General features: G+C 47.5%; 1 protein-coding gene across 1 annotated transcript in view; it reads left to right on the plus strand.

Annotated features, from left to right (window-relative positions):
- The window catches only part of LOC140904638 (uncharacterized), an 819,798-nt gene that overhangs the window by 20,642 nt on the left and 780,908 nt on the right, over positions 1–18,248 (plus strand). The window contains 2 exon segments of the mRNA XM_078848368.1: positions 12,750–12,869; positions 16,194–17,301. Coding sequence (XP_078704494.1) covers positions 12,750–12,869; positions 16,194–17,301 — 1,228 coding nt within the window.

An 18,248-nucleotide genomic window follows, 5' to 3' on the forward strand; every position in this document is an offset into this window, starting at 1 on the left:
CTTCTCGTCCACTGTCACCCCTAGGTCCTTTTCCGCAGAACTGCTGCCTAGCCATTCGGTCCCTAGTCTGTAGCTGTGCATTGGGTTCTTCCGTCCTAAGTGCAGGACCCTGCACTTATCCTTATTGAACCTCATCAGATTTCTTTTGGCCCAATCCTCCAATTTGTCTAGGTCTTTCTGTATCCTATCCCTCCCCTCCAGCGTATCTACCACTCCTCCCAGTTTAGTATCATCCGCAAATTTGCTGAGAGTGCAATCCACACCATCCTCCAGATCATTTATGAAGATATTGAACAAAACCGGCCCCAGGACCGACCCTTGGGGTACTCCACTTGATACCGGCTGCCAACTAGATATGGAGCCATTGATCACTACCCGTTGAGCCCGACAATCTAGCCAGCTTTCTACCCACCTTGTAGTGCATTCATCCAGCCCATACTTCCTTAACTTGCTGACAAGTCACCAAGAAATTCATCCCAATTGGTCGCACTGTCATCAACCAACTTGCACAATGCTCTGTAAAAAATGGTGATGGATTATTTGTGGGGGAAGGGGAAAGGACTGTCTTTATGAGAGAAATTGTATGCAATTGAAAAGGCGTAAAGAGGCCATCCTAGTGCAGTGGGATAATTCCTTTTACTTGAAATAAAAGACAAGTTGAGTTTCAATGTACTAAAAATTTGAAGCAATTTGTAGCTTCTGTCATAGTGCATTCTGCTTTCTATTAATACTGTAATTTCCCCTGCCCTAAAATTACCTTTTGATGGATTTGTTTGTTGTTTTCAGCTAGTCCATTGGTTTGTGGATGGTCTGGGCTACATTGCATTCCCAATTTTTTGCACATCTCTAGGTTAAACTGAAAGTAAAAACTGTATGCAATAAACTTTCCTTGGGACAGGTTTGGTGTCTAACCCTAAACCTAACCCTTTCCCCTATACCTTACAAGGCATGCTTTATATGTAAGATCATGATTATATGAAAATGAGGAATATGGGGTACATTCCCCCAAGGTATAGAGTGTCACACATTCATTTTCTGACATAGCTGTAAAACTACTCTTAAAAGTTTTCTAAATAAATCACTGTTTAAAAATGTATAGTGTGTACCTTCTAGAAATGAAACTTGTATCTAACTCTGAGTTGTGAAGAATATGTATTAAGGCTGTAACAACCAACAAGAATGCACTTTTATCGAGAAAACCATGGTTAAATCGAGTCTTCCTGACTCGTGATTTAAATTATGATTTAAATCAATTTGATTTAAATCAAATCCACCATGGTTTAGGGATAGTGTCACAGGCTTATGTACACGTTTATTACTCAAGAAATCTTAAGTGACACTTTTGCTGAATGACAAGATGCTTAGTCGCCATCCTCAAAATACCCATTAGACAAACACTTAGTACCAAACACATTTTTGGAGTAGAGAGAACCAACCCCACATTCCTATATTTTCAGGACTGTTTAAAAAACATTTTGCAAGTGGAATTTCATGGCTATTGCATTAAAAACCCTAAATGAAAGTCTGAACATTTAAAAAGAAATCTTTATTAGTCCCTTTCCACTGCATAGTAGGTCATACAGTCTATTAACAAAACAACAACAACATTGAATGCACACAAAACATTGAGAGTAGTGAAAAGCATTATAAACAGTATGTGAAATACTTAATTCCTTTGGAAAGCAAGCTCATAGGCAGAAAATCTACCATTGTGCTTTATGGTTATAAAGGTATCTTGGGGTTGTAGATGTGTGTTCATTATATTTTGAAAGGCAAAACTATGAATGGGTTGAACAAAGAATTAGATCAGTCCCTCAGTATAAGTACATTGGCTATTAGCCAAGATAATCAGGGATGAAGCCCCATCCTCTGCATGTCCCTAAACCGTCCTTTGACTGCCAGATGATGGGAGTGGACAATGGGATAGTTCACTGAGTCATTGCCTGGTCTGATCATTCCCTTAGAAGCATCTGGCATTGGCCACTGTCACAAGACAGGATACTAGATTAGGCAGACTATTGGTCTGACTCACGATGGCAGTTCTAATTTTCTGCAAAAATTACAATAGATTTTTTTACAGGGAGAAAGACATTATAGGAGATAGTATACAGCCTTTATTGAATATTTGAGAATCAAGTTGTACACAATGGCATGTGGAAAAACACTAAGGGCTAGACTGAGAGGCAAAATAACAGTTGCAAAAATGCAATCCCCATTGGTGGATTGACTCAAAACAAAGTTTTGACACTAGGCCAGAAATTCAGTCAGAGTGAAAGTCAGATGATCCAACAGAATAAACATCTGCTCTAAAAATGAGAAGAAAAAATTAGAATTAAAAATTCAGGGAATCCCAGCTGCAGATAAGACAACTTGGGAAACTGCTGGATTTTACTAAAACTAGACAAGCCATTTACAACGCACACTTTGCTTCTCTACAAAAGAAAAAAGACACTAAACTTTCTAAACTACTACATGCTACAAGGGGCCACAGCAATGGTTCCCTCACCCCACCTAGCAATATTGTTAACCTATCCAACTATACTCTCAGCCCAGCAGAAGCAGCTGTTCTATCTCGGGGCCTCTCCTTCTGCCCCTCCACCCCCACGAACATGATACAGTTCTGTGGTGACCTAGAATCCTATTTTCGACGTCTCCGTCTCAAGGAATATTTCCAAAATACCTCTGAACAACATACTAATCCACAGAGGTCTCCCTGCCAACACTACAGAAAGAGGGATTCTAGATGGACTCCTCCTGAAGGTCGAAACAGCAGACTGGACTTCTACATAGAGTGCTTCCGCCGACGTGCACGGGCTGAAATTGTGGAAAAGCAGCATCACTTGCCCCATAACCTCAGCCATGCGGAACGCAATGCCATCCACAGCCTCAGAAACAACTCTGACATCATAATCAAAAAGGCTGACAAAGGAGGTGCTGTTGTCATCATGAATAGGTCGGAATATGAACAAGAGGCTGCTCGGCAGCTCTCCAACACGAGTTTCTACAAGCCATTACCCTATGATCCCACTGAGAGTTACCAAAAGCAACTACAGCATTTGCTCAAGAAACTTCCTGAAAAAGCACAAGATCAAATCCGCACAGACACACCCCTGGAACCCCGACCTGGGATATTCTATCTACTACCCAAGATCCATAAACCTGGAAATCCTGGGCGCCCCATCATCTCAGGCATTGGCACCCTGACAGCAGGATTGTCTGGCTATGTAGACTCCCTCCTCAGGCCCTACGCTACCAGCACTCCCAGCTACCTTCGAGACACCACTGACTTCCTGAGGAAACTTCAATCCATCGGTGATCTTCCTGATAACACCATCCTGGCTACTATGGATGTAGAAGCCCTCTACACCAACATTCCACACAAAGATGGACTACAAGCCGTCAAGAACACTATCCCCGATAATGTCACGGCTAACCTGGTGGCTGAACTTTGTGACTTTGTCCTTACCCATAACTATTTCACATTTGGGGACAATGTATACCTTCAGATCAGCGGCACTGCTATGGGTACCCGCATGGCCCCACAGTATGCCAACATTTTTATGGCTGATTTAGAACAACGCTTCCTCAGCTCTCGTCCCCTAAAGCCCCTACTCTACTTGCGCTATATTGATGACATCTTCATCATCTGGACCCATGGAAAAGAAGCCCTTGAGGAATTCCACCATGATTTCAACAATTTCCATCCCACCACCAACCTCAGCCTGGTCCAGTCCACACAAGAGATCCACTTCCTGGACACTACAGTGCTAATAAACAATGGCCACATAAACACCACCCTATACCGTAAACCTACTGACCGCTATTCCTACCTGCATGCCTCCAGCTTTCACCCTGACCACACCACACGATCCATCGTCTACAGCCAAGCTCTGCGATACAACCGCATTTGCTCCAACCCCTCAGACAGAGACAAACACCTACAAGATCTCTGTCAAGCTTTCTTACAACTACAATACCCACCTGCAGAAGTAAAGAAACAGATTGATAGAGCCAGAAGAGTTCCCAGAAGTTACCTACTACAGGACAGGCCTAACAAAGAAAATAACAGAACGCCACTAGCCGTCACCTTCAGCCCCCAACTAAAACCCCTCCAACGCATTATTAAGGATCTACAACCTATCCTAAAGGATGACCCAACACTCTCACAAGTCTTGGGAGACAGGCCAGTCCTTGCCTACAGACAGCCCCGCAACCTGAAGCAAATACTCACCAACAACCACATACCACACAACAGAACCACTAACCCAGGAACTTATCCTTGCAACAAAGCCCGTTGCCAATTGTGCCCACATATCTATTCAGGGGACACCATCACAGGGCCTAATAACATCAGCCACACTATCAGAGGCTCGTTCACCTGCACATCCACCAATGTGATCTATGCCATCATGTGCCAGCAATGCCCCTCTGCCATGTACATTGGTCAAACTGGACAGTCTCTACGTAAAAGAATAAATGGACACAAATCAGATGTCAAGAATTATAACATTCATAAACCAGTCGGAGAACACTTCAATCTCTCTGGTCACGCAATCACAGACATGAAGGTCGCTATCTTAAAACAAAAAAACTTCAAATCCAGACTCCAGCGAGAAACTGCTGAATTGGAATTCATTTGCAAATTGGATACTATTAATTTAGGCTTAAATAGAGACTGGGAGTGGCTAAGTCATTATGCAAGGTAGCCTGTTTCCTCTTGTTTTTTCCTACCCCCCCCCCCAGATGTTCTGGTTTAACTTGGATTTAAACCTGGAGAATGGTCAGTTTAGATGAGCTATTACCAGCAGGAGAGTGAGTTTGTGTGTGTATGGGGGTGGGGGGGATGTGAGAAAACCTTGATCTATGCAGGAAATAGCCCGACTTGATTATGTAAAGAGTTGTCACTTTGGATGGGCTAGCACCAGCAGGAGAGTGAATTTGTGTGGGGGGGTGGAGGGTGAGAAAACCTGGATTTGTGCTGGAAATGGCCCACCTGTTGATCACTTTAGATAAGCTATTACCAGCAGGACAGTGGGGTGGGAGGAGGTATTGTTTCATGATTTCTGTGTGTATATAAAGTCTGCTGCAGTTTCCACGGTAAACATCTGATGAAGTGAGCTGTAGCTCACGAAAGCTCATGCTCAAATAAATTGGTTAGTCTCTAAGGTGCCACAAGTACTCCTTTTCTTTTTGCGAATACAGACTAACACGGCTGTTCCTCTGAAACCTGCTAGGAGACTCTGTGCAATCATATACAGTGACAAGGGATTCTTTGTTTCTGAGGGGGTATATGTAAAATGTTTCACTGAATTAAATCTCAGGGATTATCTACACTGGCAAGTTAAAGCGCTCTAACTTGCTGCCTCAGGGGTGTGAAAAATCACTCCCCCACCCCGAGCACAGCAAGTTTGAGCGCTTTAAAGCGCTAGTGTGGACAGGCTCGGCTTCCAGTGCTCGGAGCTAATCCCCTCGTCGAGGTGCATTACCAGGAGGACTGGCACCCGCGGTAGCGCTTTGAATTTTGTAATGTAGACATAGCCTCAGTAGGTTAGATCAGTCAAAGAGGAGCTGCAGTGACTAGGCATTGGGATGCCTGTGCCTTTAAGAACCGAGCCCTGGGAAGCCCATGCTGAAAGGTGCTGTCTGTGGGAGGGGAAATAAAAAGCCCCTTTGCCCCCCACCATTTTTGCAAGCACTGGTGTCTCAGTCCCACTGGGGTAACTGTTACCCCCTGTGCCCCTGCCTGTGCCAGGTTTTGCCCTCTGACACCCTCTGGCAGCGCCTCACTCCTGGGTTTAACTCCGCCTCCTCCCCCCCATCCCTGATTTTCCCTTTAGCCCTTCTCCTAATGCTGCCTCCAGCTGCTTGACCCCCCTGACCAGTGAATTTCTGCCCCCTGCTCAGACCCTGGCCACCCCCCTCCTCTGTTTTGCCCCCTTTGCCCCTTTTTAGCCCCTGTCAAAAGCAGTCCGCAGAACCTTACAGCAAATAAGGGCAGGGTGAAGGGCAGTGGCTTCAGTGGATGAACTGAGCATGCTCAGTGCCCCATGTGTAGCACATTCCTAGGGAGAGCAGTGTCCTACGCTACAGAATACATGCGGAGCTAGGTTAGGTGTGGGAAGTTAACTGGACTGTGCTGGATTGGGGCTTTTTTGGGCATGGCTGCATCCATGGTAGCACTTATAGCAGCATAAATATATAGGTAAAAAAATCACACACCCCTAGTTGACATTATGATACCAGTGTAACTCCTCTAGTATAGGCCAGAGCTTAATGGCTCTGTGCCTGTTTCCCACATGTAAAATGGGGGAAACAGCAATCTCCTGTCACTCGGGGGTATTGTGAGGATAAATAATTTTTTAAAGCTGCGTGGTGCTCAGGTACGAGGTTTTGGGGGCCAGGTAAGGACCATAGAGAGCGTAGCAGCCCTTGGCAAATATGGCGCGCTAGCTCTGTTTCAGAAACCTCAAGCCCTCCCCCGCCCCAGCTTTTTAGAGGAACTGGGAACTCATGAATCAGTAAGTATCTGCTGCACAGTGTTGGTCTATAGATGCTAGAGCCGGGGTTCTCAAGGTCTCTCTTTCTGAGCCCCCCGCAACATGTTATAAAAACTCCATGGCCCCCCTGTGCCATAACAACTGGTTTTCTGCATGTAAAAGCCAGGGCCAGTGTTAGGGGGTAGCAAGCGGGGCGATTGCCTGGAGCCCCATGCCACAGGAGGCCCTGCAAAGCTACATTGCAAAGGTTTCCCCTTCAGCCCTGCGTGGCAGGGCTCAGGACCCCGGGCTTCACACCTATGCAGTGGGGCTTTGGCTTTCTGTCCTGGGCCCCAGCGAGTCTTAATGCTGGCCCTGCTTGGCGGAGCCTCTGAAACCTGCTCGCGGCCCCACATCGGGCCCCAGACCCTTCATTGAGAACCACCGTGCTATAGAAATAGGAGACACTGCTGCGTCTCGTGTGGGTAGGTGTATAGGAGCTATAGGAACAGAGACACGTAGGGTGATGTGCCTTGCTGCACTCACATGGGAAGAGAGTTCTCTTGCCCTTAGTCTATATGTGTCATAGAGACGTAGGAGATGCCTGTGTATATGAATGTGGCTGCTGCACAGGGGTGCCAGGGGCTGCATGGCTATATGTGCTGTAGAAACGTACCAGATGCCCCAGTGCATCAGTAGGTTCCATAGGCCATGATGTCTGTGCTACCAATATGGGGGCTATGATGTGTGCATATGCAGGAGTTGTTATTGATCATTTCTGTTGCAGAAACGACTAAAGCAGGGGGCATCCCATTGTGCCAGGTGCTGCTCAGACCCTGCCAGCCAAGCTCCGCACAGTTGGCTGAACTACATCGCTCAGGGGGGTGAAAAATCCCAGGCTGCAATGTGTGACACCCCTGGCAGAGAGGAGTGTGTGTATGTGGGTGCCATAGAAATGTACCCTACACACACACACACTGTGCTCCTTTCCTGCATAGACACTGCTTCAATCCAGTCAAATTACATTGGCATGACAGGCTAGGCAAGAATATAAAAAAGAAATAGTCCCCTTGAGTCTGTGTCAAAGCTGGGTATGAGCCATCCAAGATCGGGGCTACATGCTCCACTGTGGGATTGCTCCTCCCATGCCCCCTCTGCCAGCAGTCTCCTTTCCTGTTCAGTACCAAGTTGCCAGATGTGAGCATGTGAAGATGCTGCAGAAGTGCAAGGAGCTGTAAAGGTATAGGGATGTTGGGTCTATATAGAGTCTATGGGAGTGCAGGGGACTGTATGAGTATTTAGCTAGCTATATGCATAGGTGACATGTACTAATGTAGCTCTCAACCTTCCCAGACTACTGTACTGCTTGCAGGAGTCTGATTTGACTTGCATACCCCAGGTTTCCCTTTACTTAAAAACGATGTGCTTACAGAATCAGACATAAAAATATAAAAAGGGTCACAGCCCACTGATACTGAAAAGTTGCTTCCTTTCTCATTTTTACCATATAATTATAAAATAAATCCACTGGAAATATTGTACTTACATTACAGTGTATAGTATATAGAGCAGGGGTAGGCAACCTATGGCAAGCGAGTCGATTTTTAATGGCACTCTGCTGCCTGCCGGGTCCCAGCCGCTGGCCCCGCTCAGCCTGCTGCTGAATCCAGGCTGGGACCCCCGCAGGCAGCAGCGTGCCATTAAAAATCCTACCTGCTCTGGCCCGCTCTTCTCCGCCTCCCCCCCGCGGGGGCAGGGTGAAGAAGTTTGGTCCTGTCGGCTGCTGCTGCAGAGCAGGCAAGCTCCCCCTCCCCCGCCGTGCTGGGTTCCTGCCCCTCCTCTTCTCCCTCCCTGCCCCCGATCAGCAGATGGCCCTTGTGAGGGAGGGGGAGAAGTGGAGCTGCAGCACCCATGCTGCTCTGGGGAGGAGGCGGAGAAGAGGTGGGGATGGGGCCTTGGGGCATATCCCCTCCAGCCCCCTGCCGTGAGCCGCTCAGGGCAGGGGGCTGGGAGCACCCCCATGACCCTAGCCCACACCCACAGCCCCCTGCCCTGACCCCTTCACCCCCACACACACTCCCAACCCTCTGCCCTGACCCTTGCCCCCCCACACCTACCCAGCTCTCTGCCCTGACCCCTGCACCCCCTCACACACACCCAGCCCTCTGCCCTGACCCCTGCACCCCCCGCACACACCCCCAGCCCTGACTCCAGCACCCCCACACATACCCAGCCCCCCCCACACCCAATGCCCTGACTCCTGCACCCTCCTCACATGCTCCCAGCCCCCTGCCCTGACTCCTGCACCCCCCACACATACTCAGCGCCCCCCACACCCTATGCCCTGATTCTTGCACCCCCCACATTCCCACCCCCACCCTGAGCACCAAACGGGAGCTCCTGCACCCTCCACACATCCCACCTGCACACCTTGCACCAAATGGGAGCTGCCCAGGTAAGCACTCTACACCCAAACCTCCTCATAGAATATCAGGGTTGGAAGGGACCCCAGAAGGTCATCTAGTCCAACCCCCTGCTCAAAGCAGGACCAATTCCCAGTTAAATAATCCCAGCCAGGGCTTTGTCAAGCCTGACCTTAAAAACCTCTAAGGAAGGAGATTCTACCACCTCCCTAGGTAACGCATTCCAGTGTTTCACCACCCTCTTAGTGAAAAAGTTTTTCCTAATATCCAATCTAAACCTCCCCCACTGCAACTTGAGACCATTACTCCTCATTCTGTCATCTGCTACCATTGAGAACAGTCTAGAGCCATCCTCTTTGGAACCCCCTTTCAGGTAGTTGAAAGCAGCTATCAAATCCCCCCTCATTCTTCTCTTCTGCAGGCTAAACAATCCCAGCTCCCTCAGCCTCTCCTCATAAGTCATGTGTTCCAGTCCCCTAATCATTTTTGTTGCCCTTCGCTGGACTCTCTCCAATTTATCCACATCCTTCTTGAAGTGTGGGGCCCAAAACTGGACACAGTACTCCAGATGAGGCCTCACCAATGTCGAATAGAGGGGAACGATCACGTCCCTCGATCTGCTCGCTATGCCCCTACTTATACATCCCAAAATGCCATTGGCCTTCTTGGCAACAAGGGCACACTGCTGACTCATATCCAGCTTCTCGTCCACTGTCACCCCTAGGTCCTTTTCTGCAGAACTGCTGCCTAGCCATTCGGTCCCTAGTCTGTAGCTGTGCATTGGGTTCTTCCGTCCTAAGTGCAGGACCCTGCACTTATCCTTATTGAACCTCATCAGATTCCCTTTGGCCCAATCTTCCAATTGGTCTAGGTCCTTCTGTATCCTATCCCTCCCCTCCAGCGTATCTACCACTCCTCCCAGTTTAGTATTATCCACAAATTTGCTGAGAGTGCAATCCACACCATCCTCCAGATCATTTATGAAGATATTGAATAAAACCGGCCCCAGGACCGACCCTTGGGGCACTCCACTTGATACCGGCTGCCAACTAGACATGGAGCCATTGATCACTACCCGTTGAGCCCGACAATCTAGCCAGCCAACCCTGGCTAATCTAGCCAATCCTGCCCCAACCCTGAGCCCCCTCCCTCATTCTAGCTCCTGGCCAGACCCTACACCCCAACCCCCAGCCTGCTTCTTCACCCCCAGCCCTGTGCTCAGTGCACTCCCACCCTCAGCTCAGTGCAGAGAGAGAGGAAGAGAATGAGCTGGAACCAGGGAGAAGGTAGGTACCCACTCTATGTGTGCAGGGCCGGGATCCCAGACCGGCAGCGGGCTGAGCGCGGCCGGCAGCCAGGACTCTGACTGGAAGGAGCTGGTGGACAGAACCCCAGACCGACAGCGGGCTGAGCGGTAGCAGGCTGAGCCGCTTAGCCAACTGCCAGTCTGGGCTCCCGGCCGCTGGCCCCGCTCAGCCTGCTACCGGCCTAGGTGAACGGAACCCCAGGCTGGCAGCGGGCTCAGCGGGCTGGCGGCGTAAGATCAGCATTTTAATTTAATTTTAAATGAAACTTCTTAAACATTTTGAAAATGTTTACTTTACATACGACAATAGTTTAGTTATATAATATATAGACTTAGAGAGAGAGACCTTCTAAAAATGTTAAAATGTATCACTGGCACGCAAAACCTTAAATTAAAGTGAATAAATGAAGACTCGGCCCCCCACTTCTGAAAGGTTGCCGACCCCTGATATAGAGCAATATAAACAAGTCATTGTCAGTATGCAATTTTTTTGTACTGACTTACCTGTTGTAAATCTAGGTAAATATCTAGATGAATTGATGTACCTCCCGGAAGACCGCTGCATACCCCCAGGAGAGGCACATACCCCTGGTTGAGAACCACTGTACTAACTAACTAACTGAGGGTATCTGGGTGAGGATAAAAAGGGAAAAGAACATTCGCAATGTTATGGTGGGGGGTCTATTATAGATCACCAAATCAGGAAGAGAAAGTGGATGAGGCATTTTTCAAACAGGTAACAGGATTAGCTAACACTTGAGTTTGTACTGATGGGGGATTTTAACTTCCCTGATATCTACTGGAAGACTAATACAGCAAAACATAGTGTGTCCCGCAACTTCTTAGCATGTGTACGGGACAGCTTTCTGATTCAGAAAGTTGAGGAATCAGCTAGGGGGTCGTCCCTTTTGGATCTGGTTTTGACCAACAGGGATGAATTAGTTGCAAACCTGAAGGTGGTCAGGAACTTGGGAAGAAGTGATCATGATCTGATAGAATCATAGAATCATAGAATATCAGGGTTGGAAGGGACCCCAGAAGGTCATCTAGTCCAACCCCCTGCCCCTTAGAATTCAAGATCCTAAGGAAAGGAAGACATGAGAACAGCAAACCAAGGATACTGGACTTCAGAAAGGTGGATTTCAACCAACTCAGAGAAATAATAGGCAAGGTCCCATGGAGAGACCAATTGGGAAGAAAAGGAGTAGAAGGGGGCTGGCAGTTCCTAAAAGATGTAATGCTAGATACTCAACATCAGAGGAAAGACAAGAAGAGCCACAGGAGGCCAATGGGGCTGCACAAGAAGCTTTTTAGCTATCTAAAACCCCAAAGGAATACATACAGGGAATGGAAGGAGGGGCATGTCACCAAGGAAGTATACACATGGGAATAGCGTGAGTGTGTAGGGACCAAATCAGGAAAGCCAAGGCAAAGAATGAGTTACAGCTGGCAAGGAACGTTAGAGACAGCAAGAAGGGGTTCTACAAATATGTCAGACGAAAAGAAAGATCATGGACGATGTGGGTCCACTGCTCAGTGGAGAAGATGAGTTGGTAACAGAAGGTGATAGGAAGGCATAGCTGCTCAATGCCTACTTTGCTTCTGTCTTCTCACAAAAAATAACAGGGCGGATGACTAGCAAAGTTACCATAGACAATAAAGGGGAAGGGACGCAGATCAAGATAAGTAGAGAACACATCAGAGATCTTGTGACTAATTTGAATCTATTCAAGTCAACAGGGCCTGATGCTATTAATCGCAGGGTGCTGAAGGAATTAGCTGCAGAAATTTCAATCGCTGGCAATAATATTTGCAAACTCATGGATGGCAGGAGAGGTCCTGGAAGACTGGAGAAGGGCTAACGTAGTGGCCATCATTAAAAAGGAGGAGCCGGGGAACTATAGACCAGTCAGCCTGACTTCAATAGCTGGGAAGCTACTAGAGCAATGTATAAAACATTCAATTTGCAAATACCTGGAGGATGAAGGGGTGATCACTAGCAGCCAGCATGGATTTACCAAGAACAAATGCTGCCAAACCAGCTTTCTTTCCTTTTGACAAGGTAACTGATTTGGTGGATGGGGGGAATGCGGTGGACATAATATACCTGGACTTTAGCAAGGCTTTTGATACAGTCCCACATGACAGTCCGACAGGAAAGCTGGAGAAATGTGGGGTCGGCAGAACTACCATCGAGTGGATACATAATTGGTTAAACACCCGCAAACAAAGAGCAACTATTAATAGAATGATGTCCAATTGCAGGGAGGTCTCAAGTGGGGTTCCACAGGGATCTGTTCTGGGTCCTGTTTATTTAACATCTTTTATTAATGACCTGGTTGTAGAAATAGAGAGTGTATGGATCTAATTTGCAGATGATGCAAAGCTAGGGAGGGTTGCAAATACTTTGGAGGACAGAGCAAAAACTCAGAGGGATCTTTATAAATTGGAGAACTGGGCTACAGACAAAATGAAATTCAACAAAGACAAATGTAAGGTGCTACACAACTGTGAAGCCTTGATCTTGCCTGTTTTCTTTCCTAGGAGCAGGTTTTCCAATTCCCAAGCCCGACATGATCTCCTGGAGGAAATGGAGAAAAGAGCTGTGGGTCCCAGACTCTCAGAACTCTGAGGAAAGTGTGACCCTGAGGAACACCCACACAGGTGAGGAATTGGTTAAAGTGATACAGAAACCATCCATTGTTGATGTAAACAGCTGGAATTCCCACAAAGGCCCCATTCGCTCCTCTGCCTCATCTTACCCAGGTCAGAATTGTCCCCAGCAGGAGTTGTATCCTCCTGGCAGACCTCATGCATGGCTTCCCACCCATCCTGAGTGGCACCTGGCAGTAGCTCCCTTCCCTCTGAATACTCGGATGATATGTGGAGGCAAAATTGGTTCCCTCCTCTCTGTCTTCTGAAGAACGATTTGGGGGCAGGATTCAGCTCCTGATTCTTAATCTCCCCAGCAGTTAATTCAGTTTATTTCCCACCCTCCTGTCTTGTCTACACCAGGGGTGAGGTCACAAAGGGGTGTGGATTTTTCACATCCCTGAGTGACATAGTTAAACCAATGTAAGAATCATAGAATCATAGAAGATTAGGGTTGGAAGAGACCTCAGGAGGTCATCTAGTCCAACCCCCTGCTCAAAGCAGGACCAATCCCCAACTAAATCATCCCAGCCAGGGCTTTGTCAAGATGGGCCTTAAAAACCTCTAAGGATGGAGATTCCACCACCTCCCTAGGTTTCTAGTGTAGACCTGGCCTTACTCAGTACATCGATGGGTTAACAAAGACATTAGCTGGGATTATCAATTTATAATGTCAGGTTAATGCAGCAGCTAATTGAATCCTGAGGTTGACAAAAGGAAAACCTAAATCCTAGTGTAAACAGAGCTAGGTTGATGAAAGAATTCTTCTGTCGACCTTGCTACTACCTCCTGGGGAGGTGGATTACCTATGCTGAGGAGAGAACCCCTCCCATCAGCATAGGTTGCGTCTAAACTGAAGCACGATAGTGGCACCATTTTAAGTGTAGACACACAGTTTAGTGAGTGTAGGCCAGGGGTTTCTTTTTTTACTTTAGAACTTGACCAAGAGAGAGTCCATGAAGGAGTGGTAAATTGAGCTTGTCTTGTCTTAAGGAAGTACAGAGACCAAATTGGTTTCTTTAACCACAGCTTGACTGCTACTACTTCCTTCTTAAATCTCACCAAGATAGCTATTATTCTACTCTTCTTACTACTCAGCCACACACATACAAAGTATGTGAGTTTTACAAATGATATCACAACAGAGGAGATTATCGAGCCAGGCTTACAACTAACAATAGCAGCACCCAGTAGCATGTCTATATCATGGGCAGCACTCACTGATGTAGATGGCAGACTTGGGGTTTAGGGAACTATTAATGGTGCCATTTCCCAGAAACATATAAACTCACTCAGTAAACACCCTCACACCCTAACAAGTATCCCTCTCTTACGACGACAAGAAAAGAGTTCACAGTTCTCCTGCTGCATGGTTCTTTAGGATCTTTCGCTCTCATGACTGCAGTTACTGGAATCAGGCGATGGAGTAGCTTGGTCAGGGTTCTTGATGCCCACAGAGTTCTCTCAGACAGTAGCAGACTGGTCAGGAAGGTATAGCCAATTAATGGAGTCTTCACTTCTTCATACTCAAAGGGAACTAAGAGGGTTCTTTTCATAGATGTTGTTGGTGACCCGAGAGAGCACACGTCTCTTCTCCAGGGTCTTGACCTTCACAGTGGAGGATGATTCCCACTTACACCATCCTACGGTCCACCTTCATAACTCGTTCAGTGGCCTGTGCCTTCCAGATACAGTCAATATGTCCCAGTCCTCTCACATCAGCAAGCATTACGCCTGGGGTCTCTATGGAAAGTCCCATTCGGGGATAACCATTGTCTCGAAAGATCCTCTGTTGCAACTGCAATGTCTGATAGGCCATCTGGTGGCTAATAAGGCTTGAGCTCCAACTGAAGATTTTCCCACACTCCGCACATTTGTATCATTTCTCTTTAGTGAAGATTTGTGGCTGTATCATGGTTGCATTAAGGTCCTCCGAACCTTACTGTTTCCTGGCTGATTCCTCTGCTGGGAGTATGAGAAATTTTCCCTTTGGTCCTTCCCGATACTATTCCATGTGGTTCCATTTACTCAAGGCTGAGTATTCCCCTCCTCATCCTTCCTCACACCTTGCAGTAGCTCCCTTCCCTCAGAGTTTTAACTCAGGACATAGAATCATAGAATATCAGGATTGGAAGGGACCTCAGGAGGTCATCTAGTCCAACCCCCTGCTCAAAGCAGGACCAATCTCCAATTTTTGCTCCAGATCCCTAAATGGTCCCCTCAAGGATAGAATTCACAATCCTGGGTTTAGCAGGCCAAAGCTCAAACCACTGAGCTATCCCTCCCCCCGCCCCCGACATGGCATTGAACTGGTTTCTCCTTGCCTCTGGGGAGAAGTTCTTGGGTTTGTTTGTTTGGGGGGGAGAGGAATTCAGCAATTATTTTGATTTATTTTCCCTGTTTCCTTAAATATATAAAATGATGGGGTCTAAATGAGTTGTTACCACTCAAGAGAGAGATCTTGGAGTCATTGTGGATAGTTCTCTGAAAACATCCACTCAATGTGCAGCGACAGTCAAAAAAGCGAACAGAATGTTGGGAATCCTTAGGAAAGGGATAGGTAATAAGACAGAAAATATCAGTTGCCTCTATATAAATCCATGGTACACCCACATCTTGAATACTGTGTGCAGATGTGGTCGCCCCCATCTCAAAAAAGATATATTGGATTTGGAAAAGGTTCAAAAAAGGGCAACAAAAACTATTAGGAGTATGGAACAGCTTCCATATGAGGCGTGATTAATAAGACTGTGACTTTTCATCTTGGAAAAGAGATGACTAAGGGGGGACATGATCGAGGTCTATAAAATCATGACTGGTGTGGAGAAAGTAGATAAGGAAGTGTTGTTTACTCCCTCTCATAACAAAAGAACTAGGGGTCACCAAATGAAATTGATAGGCAGCAGATTTAAAACAAACAAAAGGAAGTATTTTTTCACAAAATGCACAGTCAACCTGTGGAACTCCTTGCCAGAGGATGTTGTGAAGGCCAAGACTATAACAGGGTTCAAAAAAGAACTAGATAAGTTCATGGAGGGTGGGTCCATCAGTGGCTATTAGCCAGGATGGGCAGGGATGGTGTCCCTAGCCTCTGTTTTCCAGAAGCTGGGAATGAGTGGCAGAGGATGGATCACTTGATGATCACCTGTTCTATTCATTCCCTCTGGGGCACCTCGCATTGGCCACTGTCAGAAGACAGAATACTGGGCTAGATGGACCTTTGGTCTGACCCAATATGGCCGTTCTTATGTTTTTATGTTCCCATTCCCCTTTCTGATGTTCCTTTTCTCCCTGGCACAGGGAATGACTCCTTTCTGGATTCTCTGTCTTTCCCAGCAGGTGATGGGATGATGAGTAAGATTAAGGAGGAGAATCCTCAGCAGGAAGGTCCTGAGGAAGTGGAATCACACGGGACGGTATTGGGAAGATCCAAAGGAAATATTTCCCAGAGACCCAAGCAAGGAGAAGCCTGTGGGAGTCAACACAAGTCAGAAAGGCTGAAAGGAAACCAGCCAAGGAAAAGACGTGCTGAATCCATTCATCCAGGAGATGGTTTGAAGGATGGTAAAGAGACCATGATCCAGCCAAAGATCCACACTAAAAAGAAATCATATAACTGCCCCGAGTGTGGGAAAAGCTTCACTCAGACATCAAATCTTATTATACATGAGAGAATCCACACAGGGCAGAGACCCTATAAATGTCTTGAGTGTGGGAAAAGCTTCAGGCAGAGATCAGACCTCAGTAAACATCAGCGAATCCACACGGGAGAGACTCCTTATAAATGCCCCGACTGCGGGAAAAGCTTTAAGCAAAGATTCAGCCTCATCGTACATCACCGAAGTCACACTGGCGAGACCCCTTATAAATGCAATGACTGCGGGAAAGGCTTCACCCAGAGCACCAACCTGGTTTCGCACCAGAGGATCCACACGGGAGAGACACCCTATAAATGTGCCGACTGCGGGAAGAGCTTCAAGCAAAGATTCAGCCTCATTGTACACCAGAGAAACCACACTGGAGAAAGAGCCTATAAATGTGCTGACTGCGGGAAAAGCTTCAAGCAGAGCTCGGAGCTCATTTCGCACCAGAGAATCCACGTTGGAGAGAGACCCTTCAAATGCACAGAGTGTGGGAAAAACTTCAGTCAGAGCTCAGGCCTGATTAGACATAGGAGAACCCACACGGGAGAGAAACCCTACAAGTGCATCGACTGTGGCAAAGGCTTCAGTCAGAGCTCGGGACTCATTAGGCATCGGAGAACCCACACAGGGCAGAAACCCTATGACTGCCCTGAGTGCGGAAAAAGCTTCACTCAGAGCTCAGCCCTCATCGTACATCAGAGAGTCCACACGGGAGAGGCACCCTATCGATGTTCTGTCTGTGGGAAAAGCTACAAGGTGAAGGACTCCCTCATTTCCCACCAGAAACTCCACACAGGATAGGAGGCAAAGGGAGCTCTCAAAGCAGGGCAATGGGTCTGTGCCCTCCTGAAGCAAAGTATAAACATACTTCCTTTGAGGAAGCTCTTGGGAGGGGAGCAAGGGGGATGAAGCATAGGCACCGAGTCCAAGAGAACTCCAGGGCTGGAGCACCCACAGAAAAAAAATAGTGGGTACTTAGCACCCACTGGCAGCCCTATGGGTCAGTGCCTCCCCCTCCCCCCGAGTGCCTCCAGCCCGTCTGTGGTCCTCCGATCGGTTCCTCCCCCTTCCCCCAGCACCTCCCGCAATCAGCTGTTCTGTGGTGTGCTGCAGGCTTTGGAGGGGGAGGAGCAGGGGCAAGAACAGGTGGGAGGAGGGGGGCAGAAAGAGGTGGTGTGGGGGTGGGGCCTACACAGCAGGGGTTGAGCACCCCCCGGGATCTCTGTAAGTTAGAGACTCTGGGGTGGATGGTTTCAGTTTGGGGAGAAGGGGTTGGTGGGACCTGTGCGTTAGAGTCAGTATAGAGATGCGACACTTCCTGAAGTCTTTTTGGTTTTCCTTTGGCACCTTTCCTGCGAGAGGGAAGAAACAAAGCAGCTCAGGACCTCAGGACAGGACAATTGCAGGCTGCAGCTACACAGAGCAGTCGGCAGTTTGATTACCTCATTGCATGCTGTACATCATGTCCATAATAAAGGATTGATCTTGACACTTCTGCTCATCAGAAAGATACCACATGGTACCAGCAGTGGAAGGCACCCACCATGCTAGAAGACCCAGTGAGAGAAGTCACATTGCAACGGCCGCTACAGAGCCTTTACAAGTAACTTCTCCACCCGCCCTGAGAATCAGAGGAAATCTGGATTTGCCTGAAAAGGATTCAAACTGCAGTTTGAGCTGCTTATGAAAGCCAGCCCCAGGGACAAATAAAGTGGAGGCCAAGCCAAAGATTCCTTTGATCCTTACC

The sequence above is a fragment of the Lepidochelys kempii genome, chromosome 14 (assembly GCF_965140285.1).
Source record: "Lepidochelys kempii isolate rLepKem1 chromosome 14, rLepKem1.hap1, whole genome shotgun sequence".
Lineage (NCBI taxonomy): Eukaryota > Metazoa > Chordata > Testudines > Cheloniidae > Lepidochelys > Lepidochelys kempii.